The sequence below is a fragment of the Panthera tigris genome, chromosome A1, assembly GCF_018350195.1.
Source record: "Panthera tigris isolate Pti1 chromosome A1, P.tigris_Pti1_mat1.1, whole genome shotgun sequence".
NCBI classification, from domain to species: Eukaryota; Metazoa; Chordata; class Mammalia; order Carnivora; family Felidae; genus Panthera; species Panthera tigris.
The window spans coordinates 51,490,899-51,516,225 of NC_056660.1; the positions used below are offsets into that span (position 1 = coordinate 51,490,899).

Genomic DNA, 25,327 nt, shown 5'->3' on the forward strand with positions numbered 1-25,327 from the left:
ACCAGAAATTTAACAACTCTTATCCTTCCATGATCATTGTATGCTTAACATAAATAATGTCTACCCATAACATTTGTATAACCTTTAAACACTTAATCAATTGGTATTTAATGAATTATTGCCTGCGCAGTGAAAAATAAGCTGGTCTTTCTTTTTTAAACAATTTAACTTTTTATTGATTTTGTTTACATAATAAGAAATCAGCAACTACAGTAGTTGCCACTTTAAGTGACCACAAGAAGACAAAATACATAATTATTTTACATGTTTATATTACAATTTTATAGAGTTAACTACAGCATACCCATGTTTTGCTACAACCTGAATTCCTTTGGCCATATTGGTTTTAATTATGTCCAGAAATCATATTTGCTTCTTACCAACTTTTATCAGATGTTAACATTTTCAAATCAAACATTTTTAGAAAAGCTACTGAAAGCAATTTCGTTATAAATAGTCCATGTACATACTCTTTGCGTGCGGTTTCAAAATTTGGCAAGATGATTACAGACCACAGTCTGATATGGAAAAGGAAAGGGTATTGGGATGTAAATGAGGAGGAAGAACCAAAACTCAGTACATGGGAATAAAAATGAGCTAAAACTTAAGTGGGAATAAAAAATATATTAGTTATCCAAAGTTAATTTAAAATCCAAAGTTTGAAATGTCTTTTGTGTTGACAAGTGTGTGAGAAAGTGATTGGGAAGAAACTAATAAACAAGACCGTGAGTGATCTGTAAATAGAATCCATGTGGCATGTGAATTAATTATTGTCATTTCTTTTTGGTCACATCTTGGGGTTTTGGTTTGCTGTATTGTCACATTAGATGCTGGCAGAAAACAACATTGCTAGCTCATTTCCAGCACGTGGCCCAGGGTTACTAAAGGAAAAAAAAAAAAAAAGTAGAAACTCTGCTATATTTTAAGACAGAGTTAAAGCTCTTGGGCCCAATTTATTCCTGCAGTCACTCTGAGAACATTGCACTGTGTTTTGCTGGAACAGAATCAGGACCTTTTGCATTGATGTGACGGGGCAATGACGAACGTCAGGCTAAGAATGGGAATCCGTCCCTGTGGGTTTCCTCCCACCCCACCTCATTTCCTCTCTCTTCCGTTCTCTCTTGTACATATTTTCACACACATATCATCCCAAGTTAACCTAAGGCGCTTTGCTGGGGAGATGAAAGAATTAGGCACAAAGAAAGAATGCACAAAGAGGTCCTTACAGTCCCCAAAAGCACTTTTGCCTGTATGTGACAAAAAAGCACCACATCAAAAACGGTTTTTTATTAGTTATTTATAAAAATGATATAAAAATTAGTAATAAGCTTTACAAGTAGTTGTTAAATTGGTTAATTTGTGTGATTTCAAAAAACAGTGTTTTAATTATCACATTACCCCTACGCCAGAGACCATTTTGACTGCAGCAGGTGGGAGAGGACCCTGCTTTCTCCTGCGCCCTGTGGGCCCTGCTCCAGGCAACTCACGTCCTGTCCCTTAGGTGGTTACTGGCATCTCTCCATTGTAAAGGTACTAAACGCTGGGGCTGGCCCTTTGTTGAATCATCTGCATGTCCTATAATTGTAGCTAAGTACTTGCAGATGACAAAATAAACCAATAGTGTTTCAACTATAGTAGTGAAAGGAGAATATTGTAATAATCTTGAAAAAAAATCATAGGTAGCATTTTCTTCGCAGAATACATGAGTAGGAGACTTCAAAGCAGTCTTTTGGGAAAGCATTCCAAACCTTCTCTCTCCTTCCCTTTGTGACATTTGGCCTTATCTGAATGGAGAAAGATGAATGATTTTCAAAAACCTCAATCTCTCTGATGCTACCTCCTGATCCTTTAATTATGTTTCTAATGTGAAAAAAAAAAAAAAAAGATACACCAGCTAAACTTGCTTTCACATTTTATAGTCCAGCCAATGGTTTGACACCATGAATTAAGAAAAGTTTCTTTTAAAGGATTTTTTAAAATTTTAAATTGAGTCATTTAAACTTTATCCAAAGATTCCATTTTACAGTGACACAATTTTCCTTTATATCAGATTCACATGAATTTAAAACATAAACCTCTTGAACAGGAATTCAGAGTGAGTTCAACCTAAACCTAAGCGGTGCAGGAATGTACTGGAAGTTATTAAGAGCTACACTGGAGTGCTGGCTGTGTAAAATTAAGTGCTTTCACGAGGAGGCTTTCTTAATTCTCAAGGCTTTTGTTTTCTCAGGCAATAAATAGCTCATAGAGAGTCATGGGTCACTGTGAGTGTTAAGAAAATAATCACTCTCACACTTTTACATTGTTTTGTGCAAGCACACAGTTGTTTTGTTTTGGCAAACGCCTCCTTGTTTTAGTGACTTCTGTCCACAATAAAGAAAATGAAATTAAGTGACTATTCCTTCTCCTAAGATGAGCTGTATTTATTACTGGAGCGGAAGTTGTCATATCCGTGATCATTAGCTTTGAACTTCAGGCATGACTGCTTTTCCTCCAAGGACTGTTTTTCTTCAAATGACTGGCACCAGCAGCATAGGCATGACTGTACAGAGCAAAGTAACTCGTTAGCCGTTCACATCAGTTACTGTCATGACTCTTCCTACTTTCTAGGGTTCTGACTGTCTGGGCATGATCGGGAGTTCTTGGCCACTTCCTTTCTATGCTGTCTTATTCTTCCCTTTAACAGCATATAATTACACAAGTAGTATATGATAGTTTTTTATACTAGAAAATACAGGGAAAGAAATGTATATCACTAAAACTCACGTTTTCATTAAAATTAAAAGGGAAAAGCACTCATTCTTGATATATACTCTTGCTTACTTGAGAAATTCTCTTAATATTTGATAAATATATAACTCAAGACTTCTTCCTATGCAAGTAGAAATATTACCACACACCATACATATAAACACACGACCGTATATGTGCATGTGTGCATGAGTGTGTTATCTTAATAAAATTGTACTATATGTACTACTCTGTAGCCTGCTTTCTATGTCAGTGAATTTAATGTTGTATTGATGTTTTTGTCAGCCACGTGTTATGCTCGTGGGCCTTTTTAATACCGTCACACAATGAACTTAGAAAGTACATTAATGTCTCGGTTTGATCCATCCAATTTCTTTTCTTGGATTTTTTTTAAATCCCCAAACTTTGTTCATACTGTTTGCTTTCTGAGGATCTGTATGCATAAGGAACTGGGAGGTCCATTGTTTTCTGTTCTCTAAAAAGAGGGAGTCGATCTTGATGAACGTTCTCTTCTAGCTCTACAATTCATGAGCTTATGAGTGGGCAAAGAACTTAAGACTGATTTAGATGTTTTGAGGAAGCTGAGTTCTTTCCAGTAATGAGCTACCAGGGACAAATGGATCATTCCCATGTAAGGGAAGGGAATATGTCATTCATATTAGATTGTCGAAGGAGTGAATGAATGGATGGATGTTACAATGCAAGTGGCCAAACGAAGAATAATACACATATTCCACATCAAGTAGCACAACTCTGCTCTACAAGCAAGGTGGCAAAGAGGAGGTAGAACCTGAATTACATGTCTCCATTAGACTTGCTATTCTCATGTCCCATATGAAAAAGATACTAAGTTAGTTATAATCCAAGCCATGCTGCCTTATTCCAAAACCTACTGAAAATGGGAACAAGGCATTTAACTCATGTTTAGCTCTTATCATATGACACCTGTCAGACATCAATGCATGTCCTTTTTGTTAACTTTCTGAGCATTTCTCCAAGTACAACTGATTGGTTGAGGCAGAAGGGAGTGCTTGATGAGGATTTATAGGCAGAAATCAAGTAGAGTGAGTTTTGAGCAGAAGTCATATTTTAAAAAATTATCTGTGATGTAACGCAAGGGAATACTGTAAAATAATTGACTAAATCTCTTTAGATATAAATCTGAATCGTTTGGAAAGGTTATATTTGATGCCAGGCTAAAAAAGAGCTTTTTTATTTTGAAATACTCTCACCTTAAAGCAGTTTTTGAATCTTTTGCTCACCAAATACAGAGCTATAGGATTAATGCAGGAATTCAGGGAGGCCATGTTGATGCCAATGTAGTCCAACACCAACAAAAAGCTGTAAGAAATATTCCAAAACATGTCTTTGTTGCTTTAAGCCTATATTCCTTGCAAACTCTTGAGTTTTGGGGGAAAAACATTACTCATATACAATAGTTTGACTTTATCACTAGTCTTTGCTCATAATGATCTCTCTCTCTCTCTCTCTGTCTCTCTCTGTCATCATGCCCCTCCCTCCCATGCCCAATTCTCTCTTTGACAATAAAATCTCATTCGGAAGTGATGAGGCTGGCTGAGAAGGCTTTGCAAAGTGCCAAGGAGAATCGGAGCTTATATTTTCAATCGTGCCACCCACTCAACATTTCGATCATTTTACGATCGAATGGAGAGAGCTCTGCTTCTCGATTCTCAGTGTTCTTATTAGTCTGCTTTATTCCTTCCTCTACAACAGGAGTGAAGGGGGAAAAGTGAAAATCGTAACTGCTCCCTAAAGACTAGCAAAATGGTACTCTGTCTCTGCAAGGGACCAGTGGAAAAAACCTTCTGAATGGCGTTTACCTACAAGAATCGGTGTAGTTTACTTTTCTTACCTCAAAAGTTCACATCTATTAGGATCATTCTGATCATAAAGAGTGAGCTTCAAAATCCTGCTGAGGTGAAGGGGAAGCCAGCACAGGGCAAAGACGAGGACCAGGCAAAAGACCGTTTTGGCCACTTCCCGTCTCTGTAATAAAACCATAGTCAGGGACTAAATAGAGGATTCAGATAATCATAGTGTTCCCACTTCCCAAACAGAATATTTAATATTGTTTACAAAAAGCCAGTGGCATTTGTACAAATTCAGAACATCAAGCTTTAAGTCGAATAGTTGATGTGAATTAGAAGTAAAGTGACTAGAGATTCACCTTAAAAAGGTAATGGATCTTTCTAGATCTTTTTAGATTACGTAGAACAGAATTATCTCTCGATAGATAATATAAAAAATATTCTTTGTATTTTCAAAAATACTGGAAGCAAGAGAATGGAAGTATGGTCTAGTGTATAATAATTTTAATTTGTTGTCATTGTAATAATTTTCTTATTCATAATTATAATCGTGAGTCAGCACATATTTCTATTTTCTTACCTGCTTTAAGTGGTCATTTAAAGCAATCTGCATGCCACTCTTCTTTCTCAACATTTCACAGGTCATCAGGGTATAAAAAAATGCAGTGATGGCCAATGGCAAGCAGAAATAGAAACTAAATAGCCACCAATCTTTAGCTGTCTTGTAAAACTATGGAGAAGAGAAAATTCTATGAGTTAACATTCCTCTGTAAAAAACATCTTCTACACCACACGTTAAATTAAAAAAAACAACAACAACATACTCATCTACTTCTAAAGTAGATACATTTCCTAAACACTATATAGAATATTTCAGGCCACATCTACTGAACAAATAACTAAATACTTATACTAAGTATAACAAACATTCCTTAAAGGGCATTTCAATTCTCTAAGGCAGTGTGCTATAATTCTGCTCAAAAATTTAGGCAGTTGGGCAAAATTAAAAATATTTGGTAATTCAAATATTTTTGCCTTCACATAAGCAAATTATCCTTAAGCAAAAACATTCTTAAGGTACTCTTTCTGTGAAATACCATATCTGAATATGTGAAGACATCCTAGTGTTTAAGGGAAGCATTCACTTTTTTTTTTTTTTTTTAATATATGAAATTTACTGTCAAATTGGTTTCCATACAACACCCAGTGCTCATCCCAAAAGGTGCCCTCCTCAATACCCATCACCCACCCTGCCCTCCCTCCCACCCCCCATCAACCCTCAGTTTGTTCTCAGTTTTTAACAGTCTCTTAAAGCATTCACTTTTTAACAAGTGTGTTTCCCAGACAAAAATAGATGTGGAAAGGTCTGCATTAATTATTTAGCTAAGAAATGTATGAATCTCACTTATCAATTAGAAAATCAAAGCTGCTTATGACTTAGGCTTTTTTTTTTTTTTTTTTTTTTTTTACTTTATTTCTGCTCTATCTTTTTTTCCAACTGTGTTGGAGCAGAATTTATGTAATCTATGCAGAAAACTTTTTCCTTTTAACTAATAAGACACAAGAAGATAGCAATCTCATTCTCAATTTCACATTAATGTCCCTCTTTTTTCTTAAAAAAATTTTTTTTTAACATTTATTTATTGTTGAGAGACAGAGACAGACAGAGCATGAGCAGGGGAGGGGCAGAGAGAGAAGGAGACACAGAATCTGAAGCAGGCTCCAGGCTCTGAGCTGTCAGCATGGAGCCTGACCGGGGGGGGGGGGGGGGGGGGCTCGAATCCATGAATCACGAGATCATGACCTGAGCCAAACTCGGACGCTTAACCGACTGAGCCACCCAGGCGCCCCACTTCTTTTTTCTTTTAATTACCGGGATACATATAATCCCTAAAGTTGTATATAGTCTTCTTATATGTGAAATAGAAAATAACCATTGGTGACACCTGCATTAACACCTCTTAATCCATTCTGTTGGGAACAGTCTTTTATACTCAAGATCTGTCTTCAAATACCAGCATTGCCATTTCCCCCCGTTTCCTGATTCAACGTTCTTGAATAAATGGCCAAGACAAAAAATTCTTTGCAATGGCAGCTTTCCCTTTAGACAGAGGGCAGGCTTGCCATTCAGAATCCTTCCATATCCGGGCATCTCCTACTGGATCACTCACTGAACCACCCACTCCCTCTGATGGCTGCTGTGTTGTCTTATGAGGAATATGTAGTAGTTGGCAGTCCTCATGGAGGAGATGAGTAGAAAAGCTATACGTCCAAATCGATCCTCTCATGTGAACTTGCTTTATCTGTATCCCTGAACACCAGGGAATTTTTGTGGAAGTAGTGACCTAGCTTTCCGCAGCATGGGTCATTAGTCACCGTTAGCCCCCCGGTCCAGAGGCTTACACTCTTAATTTATGCCAAGGACAGTCATAAATCAATAGCTTCCCAAGAAGGGAAGATCAGGCAGAAAGTAGCTAAATATTTATAAGGCAAGAACGGAAAGGAAAGGAAAAGGTAAAATTCACCTGCATGAAGGCTGTTTTCTGAGTGGGACGAAGCAAGCAGATTCGCAGGTAACGTCCTTTGTAGTCAATGGTTATCATATCAAAACCCACGGCTTCAGGGACTGCCAGAACCACAGAGACCACCCAAATTAAAACAATTTCGACTGCTGTCCATTTTGGAACCCCGATTCCTTTAATTCGACTCCAAGAAGCAACGGCTCGATATCTGAAGTACAAAATAGAATTATTTGTCAAGCTGCAGAGCCTGCTTTTATTGAATTACATAGTTTAGTTTCTAAGTAACATAGCAATCACTAGTATAGTGTTCAGGATATACCTGGCTTAAATATACGCTCTTACCTGTCAATACTTAGAGCACATAGACTCAACACAGTGATTCCCACGGAGGCCTTCTGGATAAAAGGCACCAGCTTACACATCTCAACTCCAAAGGGCCAGTCCTCAGCAAGCAGCTGCATTGAGAAGACATGAAGCTCTGTGAGCAAGATTTTCACACGGTGCCCTCTGAACTGCATTACTTAGTGGACGGTAATTAACATGCAGAGTTAGATAACCAATTCCAGTTCTTCTTCTTTTCCTCATGGATTACTCCTTTGAAAAGCATCAGTGTTCGATATATGGATCAGGAGAGCGGTTGGGAATAATGAAAATGCGGCCAGTTCAGGAGAATTTGTTATGCATACACAGTAGCTTAGGATCAGAATCTCCACCATGGGGCTAACTGGGGCCGATCCTGTAAGTTCCCCTTGGAAAACTGAATGTGATGCACTGAAAACATCTCTTCTACTGTCATGGAGTCTCACATGCTCAGGTCATGGCCAAACCAAAATATAGATGATAAATGTTAAAAACAGATGGCAAATGTGTATTTGCATATTTCCACTTTACTGTAGTCAACTTGAGTGCCCAGAAACTCAGCGGGAATACGCACACTGCTCCTTGAACACCCTAGACACACTGCTGTGTTAGGGCTTTACTCTAGGTGTTTCCTTATTCTGGAAGGCTCTTTCCCCACAGATCCACTGGGCTAACTCCCTTACCTCCTTCAGATTTTGCTCAAACCTCATCTTTTCAACTACTTTAACCCCATTATTAGTACAGTAACTAGCCGGGTTCCTGTCTCTCTTACCCTACTTGACTTTCCTTTTTATCCATAGCCCCTGTCAACAACTATTGCATGTATTATAACATTTACTTGTTTGTTTTGTTTAGTTTTTGCTCTCTTGAATCCCTAGAGTATAAGGCAGAATATGGCCTCTGCAACTGCCTAATTCAGTTCCTGCCATGTTGTGAATGCCATATTCAAACCCCTAAAACATATAGGCACTGGCTCTACCATGAGTAAAAAGACATAAGTTCTTGCTATTATACATATATTTCTCTCCTTCCGGCTTTCACAATAGATGTACAACCATCTCTTGTGAAAACCAGTTAATTTCTTTCTTAGGACAACTGGGTGTGCCCACACTGGTTAATGAATCACTTTAGGTGAACATCTGGATTGAATGTTCCTGAGGTTTTGAAAATAAAGAAAAGTATTTCAAATCAATGTTTTTTTTTAAACGTTTTAAAAAATAATCTTCCAAAAGTGAAAACTATTTTGAAACACAATTGAGTCTTTCTGTCCTTTCACTTTAGTGGAGTTTTCTTTGTGGAGTCTGTCAAGATGTGTGATTGTTCCAAAATGGCACCAAAGGCTGAAATGTGTGTCTAGTATGAATACAACTTCGAGCTCCAACATGAGACCAATTTCGTTTCCAAGTTAGATACAAAAAGTTACTCTGACATGTAGGACAGATGTTGACAAGCTTACTACAGACATGCTTCATCTAAGGTCCTGAAGATCTACAGGGCCAGGCAGGTAACACAGAGGGGTAGAGAAGCCGGGTGTAAAGAAGTCATTGGTGTCAGGAAGATAATAGAGAGTGGTAGGGTGTGGGGTAAATCCCATCTAAAAGGGGAAGCTGCTTAAAGACCATGATATGATTTTTGCCAAGGAATCCCACATTAAAAACCAACAACAAAACACAACTCTTGATTTTAACTAAAAAAATCGAATTTTTATATAAAACCTCATAATTATAAAAGTTTTTAACTCATTTAAAAAATTTTTTTTAAACGTTTATTTATTTTTGAGACAGAGCATGAACAGGGGAGGGTGAGAGAGAGAGGGAGACACAGAATCTGAAACAGGCTCCAGGCTCTGAGCTGTCAGCACAGAGCCCGACGCGGGGCTCGAACTCACGAACCGCGAGATCATGACCTGAGCCAAAGTCGGCCGCTTAACCAACTGAGCCACCCAGGAGCCCCTAACTCATATTTTTAAAAAAACACTGTCAAATAACATTGTATCAAAAAAATATATTTGTAGATCAGACTACTTGTGACTTCTGGATTAGTCAATTGGGTCAGAATTCTGCTTGTTCATTCATTCATTCATTCATTCAGTAAGCATTTATTGAGCATTCACTATATGCCAGACACCATTCTGAGTACAGGGTGCATATCAGTGAATAAGGCAAACTCCCTGCTCTCCTAGAGATTACAGGCTAGTGAAGGAGTCATATAAAAAAACACACACAAATATTTAATATGGTGTCATACGGTTATTGCCATTATATGAAGAGGGTATAGTGGGATTTGGAGTAATTTCTTGATAAGCTTCCCAAGCAACATCTTTCTGAAGAGGCAACATAGGAGTAAGGGATCTGACTACAGTAAGAAAGTGAGCCATGCAAAGTGCATTCAGGGCAGAGGAAGGAGCAAGTGCAAAGGTCTCGGGGTAAGAAAATAAGCCTAGTGTGCTGACCTTACACAAAGAAGTCTATCAAGACCCAGGCCAAGTGTCTAAGAGATGATGTTGTAGAAGGAGTCGTCTGAATAATTTTCGAGGAAGTACATTGTCCGTTTTTAAACAGGGAAATGGCATGGTCTTATTTATGGATGAAGAAGATCACTGTCAGGGGAGCCTGGGTGGCTCAGTTAAGTGTCTGATTCTTGATTTGGGCTCAGGTCGTGATCTCACAGTTTGTGAGTTTGAGCCCCACATCAAGCTCTGTGCTGACAGTGTGAGCTTGCTTGGGATTCTGTTTCCCTCTTTCTCTCGGCCCCTCCCTGCTTGTGCTCTCCCTCTCAAAAATAAGTAAACATTAAAAAAATAAAAATAAGTAAAAAGATCAGTGTGGATGCTCAATGTAGAATAGAATGTGGGGTCGAGAAAGGAAGCTTTGATGAGAGATTGTGGTCAGCTGGACCCGGTGGTAACCTGGGGCTGAACGAATGGGTTGCAGACCAAATATATTTTTATATTTGAAGGTGGAGCCGGGAGGATTTGTTATGGTTTGGATATAAGACACGAGGAGTCAGGGAACTAAGAGGTTTGTCACATGAATGATGGAGCCATTCAGACTCATTCATCAGACTCAGGATGCCTTAGGTCTGAACCGGCTATGAACTTAAGATACTTTAAAGGAATCGCCAATTGCCCTTGGAAACATAAGAATAAAAAAGTTCCAACCAGTTCCAAGGACTCTACCAGACCAGCTTCTTATGAATTATCCAGACAATATTTCTAATTCTGATTGCTCTTAGAGGTATCAGGAAAAAAAAAAAAAAAGAAAGAAAGAAAACAAAACTAACAGTTAGGTGGCACTTGCAAATGGGTTAGGCATTATTCTAAGCACTTTGCACATACCATATCATTGACATCTCTGAAGAAATCCTAGGACATAGTACTATTGATCCCCATTTTACAGATAAGAAAACTGAGGCACTTAGAAGGTTATTAACATACTGTGTTGGTTTTAAATACGTCCACAAATTCTTTGCTGCTCCTCCCTTCACAAGGTGAAGAAGCCTCGTTTCCCTTTCCTTGAATGAGGGTTGGCTTTAACAATTTGCTTTCTACGAACAGAATGTGGTGAAAGGGATGATGTTTGATGTCAGAGACTAGTTCACAAAAGGCATATGGCTTTCTCCTTGTGGTCTGGTGGATCACTCATTCTCAGGAGACCAGGTGCCATGTCAGGAGGACACCCAAGTGTCTGTGGGCAGGCCAGCATGGCGAGGAACTTAGGCTTCCTGCAAACGACTAGCAAAAATTTGCCAGGGGCACCTGGGTGGCTCAGTCGGTTAAGCATCCGACTTCGGCTCAGGTCATGACCTCACAGTTTGTGAGTTCGAGGCCCGCATCAGGCTCTGTGCTGACAGCTCAGAGCCTGGAGCCTGCTTCAGATTCTGTGTCTCCCCCTCTCTCGGACCCTCCCCCACTCACACTCTGTCTCTGTCTCTCTCTCGAGAATAAGTAAACGTTAAAAAAAAAAAAAAAAGAAAAAAAGGTGAGACTAGCACAAATTTACCAGCTGTATGAATGAGAGATTCCTCCAGCTTTAGGCAAATCTTCAGAAAACTGAAGCCCTTGGCAAATACCTTGACTGCACCCTCATGAGAGACACTGGACCAGAAGCACCCAGCTAAGCGGTTCCTGAATTCTAGAGCCACAGACAAGGTGTGAGATAATAAAAGTTTATTGTTTCAAGCCACTAAGTTTTGGGGTTATTTACTATTCATCATTTGACAAGTAATATATCTGTCCTTGCTTTACTCACTTGGTTACTTGTCCTGGTAACTTGGTTTATTACTCACTGAAGTAACCGATCCACATTTGAACCCACATGGTCTGATTTTAGAGTCTATATAGCGTTTTGGAGAAACTGACCATAGAAAAAAGATTGTTTAGAATTAAATCAATATTCGCATTTTGACCCATACCTATGTGTCAATGGTAAAAATATCTAGATGCAAAATAAAATCTCTCCTAAGCACGTAGCCATTTCATTCACATAATATCCAAAAATTAACATATTTCCAAATATCTTATTTGCCTCAAACTATTTCCAGATATGCAAATATTAGGATCACCTAGGTGCAGGCATCAGATGAATCAAGATGAATGAGCGTCCAGGCCACTGAAGGGAAAGAAGTCTGGCCAATGGAAAGGAGCCCTGTACTGAATCCAGGCCCTGTTTTGAGGTTACTATTGTTTTTGGCTCAGCCCAGAAATTGGAGGATTGTTCTTCATACCACTGGGAGGCCTGCAGCTCAACCTCTGACCCAAGTTATCACAGGGGATAGGGAAACACAAACTGAAAATTGTAACCATTCTCTTCACGTTCGACACAGAGATAGTCAGAAACCGAATCATAACTGAGGGCTTACAATTTTCTAATCTACCCTTCCAAAGGGAAAGGAACTGCAAACCCGGGAGCATTAACCTTCATCAGCTTTTTTGGCTTTGTGGGCTTTTAATTCAGGCCCGAATGCTGCTGGTCCTGGAAGGCCACAAAAGATGAGAGACAAAGTGCCCACTGTCACTTCTGTTATTTTGTAATGAGAAGGGTGACTTTGGCAACCCCTGCCTCTCTCCAACCAGAAGGCTTTGTGGAGACTCTGAGAAGCCAGCTACCCAGTGGCAGAAACCATGCCCACTTCTGATGCTCATCTTGGTCTTCACGGCTTCCAGTAAGTCTTGGGCAATTTAGTGCTGGGAGCTTATTTAAAATGCAAAGACATCAACCCCTTGCTTAACGGTGAACAAAACCCCAAGTGGAAGTGAAGGAAGATTTACTAAAATTTAAAAACAAACATCACTCTCAACCAAGGTGCCATCTTTAAATTTCAGTGAAAGAATGTTCTTATAGATTTTTGTGATAACTGGAAATTAATTATTTCACTCTTTGTTGACAAAAATCCTGACATCCAACACCTAATTTGAAGTACAACAGTATAGCTTTCCTCTTGTAGGGGAAATTGATTCTTTTTATTGCAAGAGGAAGTAATTCTAACTTTAAACCCAGCAATAACACATTCTTATTCCTCATGTTGAGTTTTTTCTTTGGACTTCACTCCATTCAATTAGATAACTTAAGGGCAAGATCTGAATACTGAAAACAAATCAAGCACGCAATCAGACAAGTCTCTCTAATTGCAAAATCAATGTTAGAGTTCTGTATTGTTTCTTGGTCCCTATCACAGGAATTAAATGTCTAGGTTCTGCTTAAAAGTAAGTTTGAATATATATTACCTACCACTAATTAAATGTGAACCAGTTAGAAATTACTCCCATAACTGTTACTGGTTTTCATATTGCGATGACTCAACCAACCAAGAGCTTTTGACACTGTTAGGTCCTACGGCGTGGTGTCCATTCGACAAATGATAGCCCACGCTTGTGCTCATTCCCTTCCCTTATGGTTTACACTGCTTCCCGAGAGCGTTTCTTTTGTATGAATAAAAACAAATAAGTAAATCAACACTAGACTGAAAAAAGACGTGATCGTACTGATTATAAGATTTCTACTCAAGGATGACCATGACTGCATAACTTTATGTTGGAATGGCTGTTTATGAAAGAAAAGAAGGCAATAGCATACAGGGGCACCTGGGTGGCTCAGTCGGTTGAGCATCTGACTTCGGCTCAGGTCACGATCTCATGGTTTGTGGGTTCGAGCCCCGCATCGGGCTGCCTGCTTCGGATTCTGTGTCTCCTTCTCTCTCTGCCCCTCCCCCACTTGTGCTTTGTCTCTCTCTGTCTCTCAAAAATAAATAAGTGTAAAAAAAATTTAGGAAAAAGGCAATAGCATACAAATACATTATTTTTCTATTACATTTAACAATTATTTTTATATTATATATTTTTTCTTAATTTCTAAAAGGATAAATAGCATGAATAGGAAATAAATATCCCCTTTTTATAAGTATTGTTAATGATTCCTACAAAATCTCTCCAACTGGGAGATTTACATTTTTCATTTATCTTTTTAATTAAAAATCACATTCCTGAGAAATTAAATGGAGAAAACCTTATTAATACATACCACTGTTAATGCCCAAAGGAATTAAGCCCCATAAAGTCAGGAAATTTGAAAGTTAACCGTCTTGCACTAATAAATGTCCAATCGCTTCATTAACCTTATATACCATTTTCTTTTCCTATTTTTTAAATCAAGAGTATATACTGAGTTTTAACTATTTACGTGTTTCAGAATACTCTATCACATTTTTAATGTCCAGCATAGTGCCTGGCACACAGTGGTCACTCATTAAATGCCTGTTGATTAACAGTGAATGAGTGTGCAATGGATGAATGCATGAATGCAATCATAAGGCAGAAATCTTATGATAAAACTATTGTCATGAACTTTCAGTTCTCATATTTGGAACAAAGTCTTTAGAGAACTGAGATGGCTACGCATTTATTGTTTGTTTGTTTGTTTGTTTGTTTTTGTATCGTCTATTCCATGCCCTTCCTTCCTCTTTCCAGAGGATCAGATCTTCTTGACACATGGAGCCAGGGCCCTGAGGGATTGCGGGGTGATGGTTGGCTCTTCTCTTTTTGGAGTTCCGCCTTCCGAACAGGCTAGAAAAAGTGAGAAGCAAAAGTTCCTCTCCCATCCTGTCGCTCCTACTCAAAGCTGCCAAGGGAATGACTGACATAAAACAGAACTTACTGTTTCTCAATATCTAACGGGATCCTACCAGGAGCTTTAGTTGTAAATTTGGTGGAGATGGCTGCCTAAGCATGGAGATGCTGTAGGACATGATTGTTTAAAAGGCTGGGTGAGCAATATATTTACAACAACAACCAGGGTTACTTTGCCAGACGGCTGTGATGAAGTGTGAACCTTTCTTTCAAATGACTGGTATTATAGAAATGTTTTTACAGTGAGAGTCAAAAGAGGGAAATAATGGAGTGGTTGTGTTTCACAGCTTTGGGAAAGGGTGTATTCTTCTGTTTTTATCTGTTTCCTGCAGCAGATAAGAATTTTTCTGCATTTGAACTGGCATTTTAAAGATAGAGCACGCTTATTAAGGGATTTTCATTTCTTTTTTAATTGTACGTATGGACAGAATTTAAGGTAAGCTGCTGGTCAGGTACACAGAAAATATTTTCTTGACGTATGTCGTACCTGTGCCCTTGGGGACAGGTATCAATTACAAGTTCCATTCTGCATCCATTAAAATGCACTTAATCACCTAAAAATTAGGTCGTGAGGATTAGAAATATGTGGGTCAGAAATAATGCCAGCATAACCCCAGGGGTGACACTTCAACAGACCACAGTGTGAACAACGCCCCCTGGAGTTGGGGGAGACAGAGGTTCTGTCTCCAAGAATCTGTTGCGTGCACACCCGCAGAACAGAGGGTTTTTCCTGCTCTGGAAACATTCCTATGACTTGCTTAAATACAACATTGACTCCATGAAGGTGAATGGAGTTTCCTGAAACAAAATCTCCAGAAGCAAAAAGAAAAGCTTAAAAAAATATATCTTAGGAGAAATTTAAGTTTACTTTAAATATATTCTCTGCTAGTGTTACAATGAAATCTATTTCCAAGTCTGTAACAGGTCAATAAATAGATTGCTACTCTCCTATTATTCGAATTTAAGAATACATGCACAGTTTGTGCTTAAAAACTCACTGACATGTTACATATTCTGAAGAGTCCAACTAAGAGCATTAAGAAATGCTGTTTACAGACCTAGTAGATTTTTTGATTCATGTAGCTGAACTGTATCTTCTATGATCACTGTGACACGTGAAAAATGTCAGAATTACAAGCCGATGGTCTCGCGGCTCAGAAAGAGACTCTGAAACTTCATGAAGTCAACAAATCTTATTAAATCATCTCATGTCTTACCTAAACCTAATTCTATCCAGAAAATATCTTTGGGACACTGGTAAGCTACTATGAGAAGACATTTGATTACCATGCAATCTCAAAGCCCTTTAAAATAGTTTGAAAACACTGAGCGAGGGGGAAGAAAGATATGTACAACATAAACATCCAGAGGATAGTTTTCCTCCTTTCTGGAAACTACAATTGAGCTAAAGAGGACAGAAGTAGAGAGAGGACACAAATCAGGGGGCATGAAAGTGGCTGTGAGTCTTAGGGACAGAGAATTGCTCGACAAATTCTCTGTCAACTTTGCTAATAAATTTCTGACTCAAGCATGAGCCTCTTTCTTGCTCTTCTACCACCACACTTGGGCTATTTTCTTCGTTTACATTTTCCCCAGAGGGTCTGTAGGGGGAAAGAGAAGTAATCAATCTCTAAAATAAAAGCACTGGCAAGAGGAAAGGACAGAAGTCTAAAATTAGAGAAGTTGTTGGGTAAGATGTACCCAATACACCACACTCAGCTGCCTCCCAAACGTAACCAACCTCATCAAAGTCTTGAAAGAGATTGTTTCACATCATAAATTACATCTTGAATCTTATTTAAGCTCAGGCTTTATCTGTCAACACCCTTTGAAGCACTTAATCATTTATTAGCATTTGTCATGTTTCTCTAAAAATAATCAACTATAGCATATTAGCCACACATAGATCACCTTATATGGTTTTTCTTCGCAAAATGAAGCACGTGGCTCCCTGGCCTTGAGACAACAGGGTCTTGGCTATGTCATCCTCTTGTATACCTATGGAAATATCTTCATCCTGAACAACTCATTTAAAGTGAGCAAAGAAAAAATGTAGAGCCTTTGATAGATAAGCCTGGGCATATTGAAAGTAACATTGCCATGACATTTTAAGAGGCTTGGATTTATGGAGTGGCCAGTGGCAGATCAAAAGCAAACGCAAGGACTATAGAGTTAACCTAGCGAATCTTTCATTGCCCAAGGCCAAGAGTTTGCCAACCATTTTGTCACAGGAATCCACGTGTGGAACAATAAATTGGGAATGTGAACTCTTGAGTTTCTGGATTATTTGAATTATGCTATTGACCTATTATGTAACTATGGCCAATGTTCTCATACAGGAAGAGGAACAACTTCACCCTTCTTTTTCATCTGAACAGTTATAAAAATTATGATTATCAAAGCCCCACTGTCCTTATGTTTTATGTGTAACATCTTTTGTCCACAAGCATCTGTCTGGTACTGACTGTTGCAGGCACGACACTAGGTGGGTGTTGGGGTATTAGTTTTATCTGTTAGTTGATTCTAGGTCATTCAGAGCTAATAGCCTATTAATACTTTTTAAAAGCTAACACCTTACATGTGCTTAATTGGTGCTCCTTAATTTTTTTTCTTTTTTTTTTTTTTTTTTTGCTTTAAATAAATGAATCTCAACATATCTAGGTTCCATTTTGGGTTCAAAGAGCTTCTGCCACTAGAATATCTCTAAATATTATAAAATGTTAGTAAAATATCTCAGTTACCTAACTGGAGATGAGGAGTATTATTATCTGGGAAGAAATCAGACTCCCCTATCCAATGATATTTTTACTTCTTATGTTGCTCTATGTGCATAAACCTCCACTTACCGATCAGACAATTATAACTTCAAAAGTTAAATCTGATGGAGTTCCAGTAACTTTTACTTATAACTATGAAACTAGTCAATTGCACATAAACTTGTTAATTACTAGAAGTAGTCTAAGTTTGGAAGTGAGGAAGGTTAAGTTTGTTCAGAAAGATAGGGTGTCATAAGCAGAAAATGTCTGATTACCTGACAAGGTCACTTCACTCAAAACTCATTTGTGGGTTCAGTGAAGCAACTCCACATTTTTACATGCCAGCATTTAAATGTCAGGTATACCCTACCTTAACTAGTTAAACATTAAAGATCAGCGATTTTGCCTTTCAGAACTATGAAGGCAGGCTCTTTGCCTCTAATAGTAGCTTACGAAATCTTAACAGCAAAGCCATTCAAAGGCACTCCACCACCGCTGGACATCTGATTACATGTGGATCCTTATCAAACCAATGTCCATACCGATAACCTGTCTTCCAGTTCACAAGCAGATTTGTTTGCAAATGCAGTTTGCTTACACATAAAGGAAGTTACATTTGAGAATTAACTGTATTAGCTCAGTTACCCATGCCCATATAGCACTGAAAGTGAAATTGTTAAATGAAATCCAGAGATAATTTAAAAACTCATTATTTGCTCAAGAATTTTTAATTGCTTGAGAAGTTAAAAGAAGTTAAGTAAATTTTAACTTGAACTTGCCACCAACCTTTGTTAAATATCACTGCTAAACCAAACGAAGCCAAACGAACTAACTAACCAACCAATCGGCCACCAACAACATAAAACCTTCACGGCATCCAGAAGTATACCCCTGCTTTGCTGTTTGTACACAGCTGGGACAGCTTTGACATCAGTGCTACCGCAACTTACTAGTCAGATAGGTTCTCGTAGGCAACAGACATATTGGTTACCCCATTCACCGCAGTCTATACAAGGAAGGACACAACTAGCCTGTGAATAAGAAGAGGTTCATCCTCACATCATATACTTATAAATACTGGCTTTTGGTTCAGGTACATGTATATAGACCATGTAAATATTGGCATGGTGATCCATGTATATACTAGAGATAGACATTAATACATGCATATATGTATGGAGATGTTATATAAAATAGTGACCCAAGCTAAGAGTACAACCATAACTTTGGGGCATAAAATAGAGACATCTATCAAAATCACAAATGCACATACCCTTTGATTTAGTAATTGTAGTTCTAGAAATTTTCAGATATAGTCACACATGTGTGCAAAGCCATTTGTATGAATCTATTACTTGTAGTCACATTTATAATGGCAAAGCTGAAAAAAAAAAGCCCAAATTTTCATTCTTACACATACACACACACACACACACATTTATTTTTTTCTTACTAGGTGCCAGGCACTGTGCCAAATGCTATTTACCGGTCTATTTATATGTGTTTATATGTGTATACACCTGTGCACAGAGATATAAAGATACATATAAAAGTTATAATTTTCTGATCGGTAAGTGGAGGTTTATGCACATAGAGCAACATAAGAAGTAAAAATATCCACTTTGGATGACTGCCTTTTCCATTTTCATCTGGATGGACTTACATAATGTAACATGTTAGAGCCTTAGCAGACACTGCTGGGAAGGATAAGCCAGATTCTTCTTTTCAGCATATTTACATGAATATGCATATGTGAAGTACTTCAACAGTTTCCTTTGTCTGGGTTTCCTATGATACCTCTGTGGCCTTCATCATAGGATTTCCTCTCAGCCATAGGATACCTGGTGAGAGGACTGATTTTACCTGAAAGTTTCCAGAGACCTTGTCTCTTGAGGTAGAACAGATCTATATCCTAAGGGTTGTCGGCACCTCCCTGTGAAGTCCTGTCCCATTCTACAGCAGTATCAGAGACTATGACATTTTGGGTTTGTCAACTTTTTTGAATGCTAGATTTACTGACCTCCAGATTAATGTAATAGATTCACATTGATGTCCCTTGGGTGTGCCAACAGATGGGTTAGGTGGGCTCTATGAAATTGCAAATGTTGTGTGTGTGTATGCATGAATGACTTTTTTTGCATTTTAATATATTATAATTATTATATCATATTAATTGTATGTCAATTGTATATAATATATACAATTAAATGGATCCTGAAAGATAATTGTAATATCCCACAAAAACAAAATTAGAGATCATTAGTTTAGGGGTGCCTGGGTGGCTCAGTTGGTTAAGCATCCGACTTCAGCTCAGGTCATGATCTCAGGGTTCGTGAGTTCGAGCCCCATGTCGGGTTCTGTGTCTACAGCTCAGAGCCTGGAGCCTGCTTTGGATTCTGTGTCTTCCTCTCTCTCTTCCCCTCCCCTGCTTGCGCTCTCTCTCTGTCTCTCTCTCTCTTAAAAATAAATAAACATAAAAAAAAATTAGAAATCATTGGTTTAGAGATTAAAGTCTCCCAGTTTAGGATAAGTTTAAATGGCATTCATAATTCACTTAAATTACTTTGTGTTAAGTATAATACCTGATTATGCTGAGCTTCTAAATGCATTTTTAAAAACATGGGGCGCCTGGGTGGCGCAGTCGGTTAAGCGTCCGACTTCAGCCAGGTCACGATCTCGCGGTCCGTGAGTTCGAGCCCCGCGTCAGGCTCTGGGCTGATGGCTCGGAGCCTGGAGCCTGTTTCCGATTCTGTGTCTCCCTGTCTCTCTGCCCCTCCCCTGTTCATGCTCTGTCTCTCTCTGTCCCCCAAAAAATAAATAAATAAATAAATAAAATTTAAAAAAAAAAAACAAAAAAAAAAAACTTACTTATATGGTTGGGTACCTGGGTGGCTCAGTTGGTTAAGCATTTGATGTTGGCTCGGGTCATGATCTCACAGTTTGTGAGTTTGACTCCCACCTCAGGGGAGCACAAACCTCACTTCGGGTGAGCTTGAGCCCTGCTTCTGGTGAGCCCCGCTTCTCTCTCTCTCTCTCTGTCTGCCCCTCGCTCACTTGTGCCCTATGTTTCTCTCTTTAAAAAAAAAAAATAACTTACTTATATGGCATCACAATTATTTAGGAGAATAAATGGCTTTTAACTAGTCTGAATTGGGTGTTTTTTGTAAAATAAAGTCTTTAAAATAACAGTGATATTATCCATATTATGTACTACAGATCATCTGAAGGGGAATTTCAGGAGATAGAAATCTTCACATGACTCAGATTAAAGCTGGAAATGTTTACCAAGCACCCTGCCGTGTGGCAGCGTGTCCTGTAATCCCACCAGGGCACGCAAATGAGGTTCTAAGAATACTGCATGTGAGAGAAGGGAATGCTGGGTCTGAGCTCACTCAGTGCAGAGGGACAGGGAAGGCCCCAGGTCTAGGAAGACTTAGAACCTTCCGGGTTCTAGGGCCCAGATAGCCTGGGTCCAAGCCCTAGTTTCACCACTGTCCAGTGGTGCAACATTGGGCAAGTTACTTCCTCACCTGTCCAACACGGAGTTTTCCTGTAAAACAGGGATGACAACAGTACCTCCTCCCTGGGGTTTGCTGCAGTGATTTAGTGATACCGACCAAGAACCTAGTGCATAATAAATGGCAGCCATTATTATTATATTATGCTTCAAGCGACACATGTTTACATGCAAGATAAAAATAAACTAAAAGCTACTATGTAGCATTCCACTTTGGCAAACTTGGCAATGGGACCTTATTCTTTGTGATGGATGTGTTTATGACCAATATAGATGACTGGGGGGCCAGATTTGTAATGACTGTTTACTTCAGAAGTAAAAGCACAGTTTTAACAGATTGAATGGCTTCAGGCAAAATGATGTAATTTCCTAGGGAAATCGTAAAGAAAATTGAAATGAAAGTAAAAACTGTGTGCCCTCCACGCTCCCCACCCCGGGAGTCAGATATTCTCTGGTTTATCAAATGTAATCATGTGATCAGAGAAAGTAAGAAAGTAAGAAAGTCCTCCCCAAGGAGACCTTTCACACAATTCTATGCAAGCCTAGCAAAACTGGATTGTAATCTCCCTTTTCAGAAGGCTTTTTATTTCACTCATTTAAATATTTTGCAACATCCACTCTACAGTTTCTCAAGTTAGTTTTGATGAATTGAATTGAAATTCTTTTGTCAAATTGGAACAGTAAGAGTTGGTCGTTGGGGCTGCTTAAGAAGTAAGCGCATCACTTCTGGCTCTAACAGAACTGTGACTGCATCTAAGGGACCATTTTCGATTGCACCTCTCCCAGGAAACACTCAGACTTCATGAGAACAAGTTGCCATGCAGCATTTTAGGATTTCTTCTATTTTATCCCGCATTTGTGGGAGTGTTTCCTTCCAGAGCCTGGATCTTAATCCGAATCCTATATCTAAACTTCAGAAATTGCTAGAATTCCCTTAAAGTATGGTTATTTGGATTAGGATTAAAGGCATGTCTCATGGTGCTTCCTGCCACAAAGATCAAAACATCCCCTATCACCCCTTCTCAGCCTCCATGCCACATTTTCCCCCTTGTACTGAGCCCTGGATTAGCTTCAGGCAAATTCCCAAAGCACATTCCCTTTTCCTTACACTTTGGTTCTGTTCTTATGTGTGACTTTCTACTGCTGATCATGATGGGTAAGCAGAGTTTTAGATCCTTGCATGGGCTTTAAAAATTTTCTGGCTCTTTCACCCAGGCTCTTTTTCTTAACACCACAATACCCCAGTAGCTGGGCACTAACAGCCTCATTGTAGAGTTGAGGAAACTAAGGCCCAGAGATGTCGGGATGTGTCTAGAGTTCCAAAACAACCTGGAGTCAAATAGTGCGGGGGTTTATGTCCTGCCCTAGCTCTCTGTGCCCGGTTCCCTGTGGTAATCACAATTAACGTTAGCAGCTGAAACAATTTAGAGACTTCACGCTGAGTGCTCTTTGGTTTGTTCTCAAGGTAATCGATGGGGGTACAGCTTGTACTTTGGACCTGACAGATTTGGGCTTGAATCCCACCTCCATCTCTTACTAACTGTGAGGCCTCGAACATCTTGTCGATCATCTGTAAAATGGAGAAATACCTACTTGCGGGCTGTCAAAAGTAGTAAAGGGAAGTAACCCATCCTTTCCAGGGCTTGGCCCGCTGTAGACATGCACTAAAGAGCAGGTGCAGTTCAGTCATTCACAGCAGGTGAAGCGTGTTGGTGTACTCTAATCTGGTCTCTTTCTTCTAGCCCATTTGTTTCCTAAAAAACCCAATTCCAGCTCCTCTACTTTTAGGGCCCTCCACAAAAATGCTTCCCAAGGTTGGTGTGCATGTGAATCGCCTAGGTATCTAAAGATGCAGATTCTGCTTTTGTAAGTCTCAGCTGGAGTTGCAGTTCTAACCGGGTCTCTGGTGACATCGGTCCTGCCAATCTGTGGACCACATTTTTTTTTTTTTTTTTAGAGACAGTGGGCCCAATGACCTAGGCTTAGGGACTAAATACTTCAGGACCAGTGGTTCTCAGAGTTTACAGTTCATCCTCATCACATGGAGGGCGTGTTAAAAATACATACTACTGGGCTCTATCTCAGAGTTTCTGAAATCAGTAGGTCTGAGGTGGGGCCATAAAATGTCTTTTCTAACATGTTCCCTCCCAAGTGATGCTGATCCTGCTGGTGTGGGGATTATACTTGCTCGAGGCTTAGCCTAAGGTTACTGAAGACCAGTAGGGAATTTGTTTCCAATGCTAGCTGACTTTTAGGAGGCTATGGATCTTCTAGAGTAAGCATCCCCCAAAGGCTCTTCTGTCTTCCTCCTCCTACCTAGGCACCCTCCCGTCAAAATTGGCCCTTTACCTTGTAGACAGTGATGGGGATGTCAATGATGATGTGTAGCAGGTCTCCCAGAGCCAGGCTGGCTATCAAGATATTAGGGCCGTTTCGCATGCACTTGTTCTTGTAAATGATTCTCAGCAGTGTGGAATTTCCGATGATGCCCAGCACGAACACTAGACAGGACACCACCGTGTTGATATACTTGAAAGTCTCCTTGATCTCAATGGATCTCTCGCACGGAGGAGGCGAGCGTGGCCGGGCTCCGGTTGTTCTCCCTGCTTTAGGCATCTGCGGGGGTGCAGAAGTCGACGGCAAGCTGGCGTTGGGATCCTTCGGCCAGGAAACCTCGGCGGGGGGCGTCATTATCTCTCCGGGTCCCGGAAGTGGCAGAGTGGCCCTGGTCGATGGGAATCCCCTCTCTTCTCCCTGGACCCCCGCCACGCCGCAGGCGATGACCAGCGCCAGCAGGGCGCGTCCGCGCAAGCTTGGCGGCGGCCGCATGCTGCTGCCTGCTCCAGTGGGCGTCGGGTGGCCGCTGTGCAGCTCTGAGTCTGGAGAACCGCAGGGAAGAAAGACTGGAAGCTTGGGGCAGCTGCCCCAGCCACGCCCCTGCAAACCGCTAGCGCAGAGCGCAGCCGCGCGGCGAGCGTCCGCGCGCAAATGTAACTCAAGTTTGCGCGCCAGTGCTAAACCGGCGCGCGTGACACTCCTGAGTCGCTCGACTGTCCTTCCCGAACCAGCTTTCCCTGTGCTTTTTTTCTCCCTTGCGTTCCCCCGGGGGATTAGTGACTCGCAGTGGGGCGGGGCATTCTGGAAGGGGTGTGCCAGAGAGAGAAGGATGGGTGTCTAGGGCTTAGCTTTGAGCTCTTTGGTGCGTCCCGGGGAAGCACAGAAGTTCTGGCTAAGGGTGCGTGGGGACTGGGGGGACCAAGGCACCCAGAGGCCAAGGGCATATGCCAACCTCTGCATTTTGCTCCGCAGGGAACGCGGACACCCGGTGTCTGAACGTCGTCAAGACTCCTTCCGGCGGTGGAAGCCACAACTCCCCAGCCGCCTGCGCTCGGATCGCCCCGGCGCCCGCCGGAGTGCGCCGGCTGACCCACACAACTCGTCCGACTTGGGGGAGTGTCAGCATGAACTTCGAAGCGTCTGTCCCCTCTAAGTGGTTTCAAACTTTTATTTGCTCTCCTTTACTCCAACCTCATTTTAATTCATTGTATCTATGCGTCTTTTTTTTTTCTTTAATTAGATTTAAAAGTAGATATCCCCAAACTCCCAACCCAAGCTGAAGCCCCAGGAGAAGGTTCAATCACTAATTTTAACTCAACACCAAGCCAGAATGTTTACCTCGCGAATGGGAAGCACCGGGAGCAAAGCGATGAGCGGGGACCTCCTTCCCGGGACGCTCGGCTCGCAGGTCGGTTCCAGCCCGCTCTAGGGGGCGAGCACGCCTCCCTTCAGGGCCGGGCGGTCCGGCTCTGAGGAAACGCCTAGGGAATGCCAGACCAAGTAACCTCCACAGTTGCTCGAGGTCTCTGCCGTCCGGAGACAAGTACTTTTATTCATTCGTCCTTTCCCCATCAATCACCGCCAGACTCCTCCCGCGCCTTCCGACCGCTCTGCAACCTTTCCCCCTGGGCGACGCCTGGACAGCATCAGCAGGAGCTGCCCGCTGGCCAGGGCAGTCCCCGTCCGGGGACGCGTCCGAGAGCCTGCTGCTTGTCAGCGTTCTGGGTTCTCCAAACCACCAGCCTAAACCAAGGACAAGTTCCCACGCACCAGACTAGAACAGGGTTCTGTATTGAACGAGTCAACCAGGACTTTCAGTGCGGAAGGCGACTTCTCTGGCCTTTAAGTACCTATCCCGCGGTGATGTAGAGGACCTGGGGGCTGTGCTCTTTGCTGGGTTTGGTTTGCCCTCAGATTTCAAGTCCACATCGCTCCCAACACAGAAAAGCTCTCTATTCGTTCTTCTCAAGCCCTGGTGCTGCCCTGGGAGAGGACTGGCATTCCTCTTCATTTTTTCTAGCAGTGGCTACTCTTTCTTCCTGCTATGCCCTCAAGTGTTTTGTTAGGCCACCTCGGGGTGGGGTGTCTTACCCCACTGTTATACTGTCGGGGGATTTGATACCTATAGGGTA

At 40.7% G+C, this 25,327-nt stretch overlaps 1 protein-coding gene across 1 annotated transcript; it reads right to left on the bottom strand.

Moving 5' to 3' along the window:
* Positions 1-160: 160 nt before the first annotated feature.
* EDNRB (endothelin receptor type B) lies at positions 161-24,718 on the bottom strand. Its single transcript, XM_042978748.1, has 8 exons — positions 24,534-24,718; positions 23,208-23,737; positions 7,445-7,557; positions 7,106-7,310; positions 5,161-5,310; positions 4,625-4,758; positions 3,984-4,092; positions 161-2,542 (listed from the first exon to the last, which is right to left on the bottom strand). The coding sequence occupies exons 2-8, from the start codon at positions 23,685-23,687 to the stop codon at positions 2,408-2,410; spliced, it is 1,326 nt and encodes a 441-aa protein (XP_042834682.1). The 5' UTR covers positions 23,688-23,737; positions 24,534-24,718; the 3' UTR covers positions 161-2,407.
* Positions 24,719-25,327: the final 609 nt, after the last annotated feature.

What these genes read in the sequence shown, in the direction of transcription:
- EDNRB (XM_042978748.1), bottom strand. Translation starts at nt 23,687, where the DNA reads ATGCGGCCGCCGCCAAGCTTGCGCGGACGCGCCCTGCTGGCGCTGGTC. An exon ending in TGTGCTCTAAGTATTGACAG is followed by an intron (nt 7,311 to 7,444) that starts GTAAGAGCGTAT and finishes TTTGTACTTCAG; the next exon opens with ATATCGAGCCGTTGCTTCTT. An exon ending in AGAAAACAGCCTTCATGCAG is followed by an intron (nt 5,311 to 7,105) that starts GTGAATTTTACC and finishes TCTTCTCCATAG; the next exon opens with TTTTACAAGACAGCTAAAGA.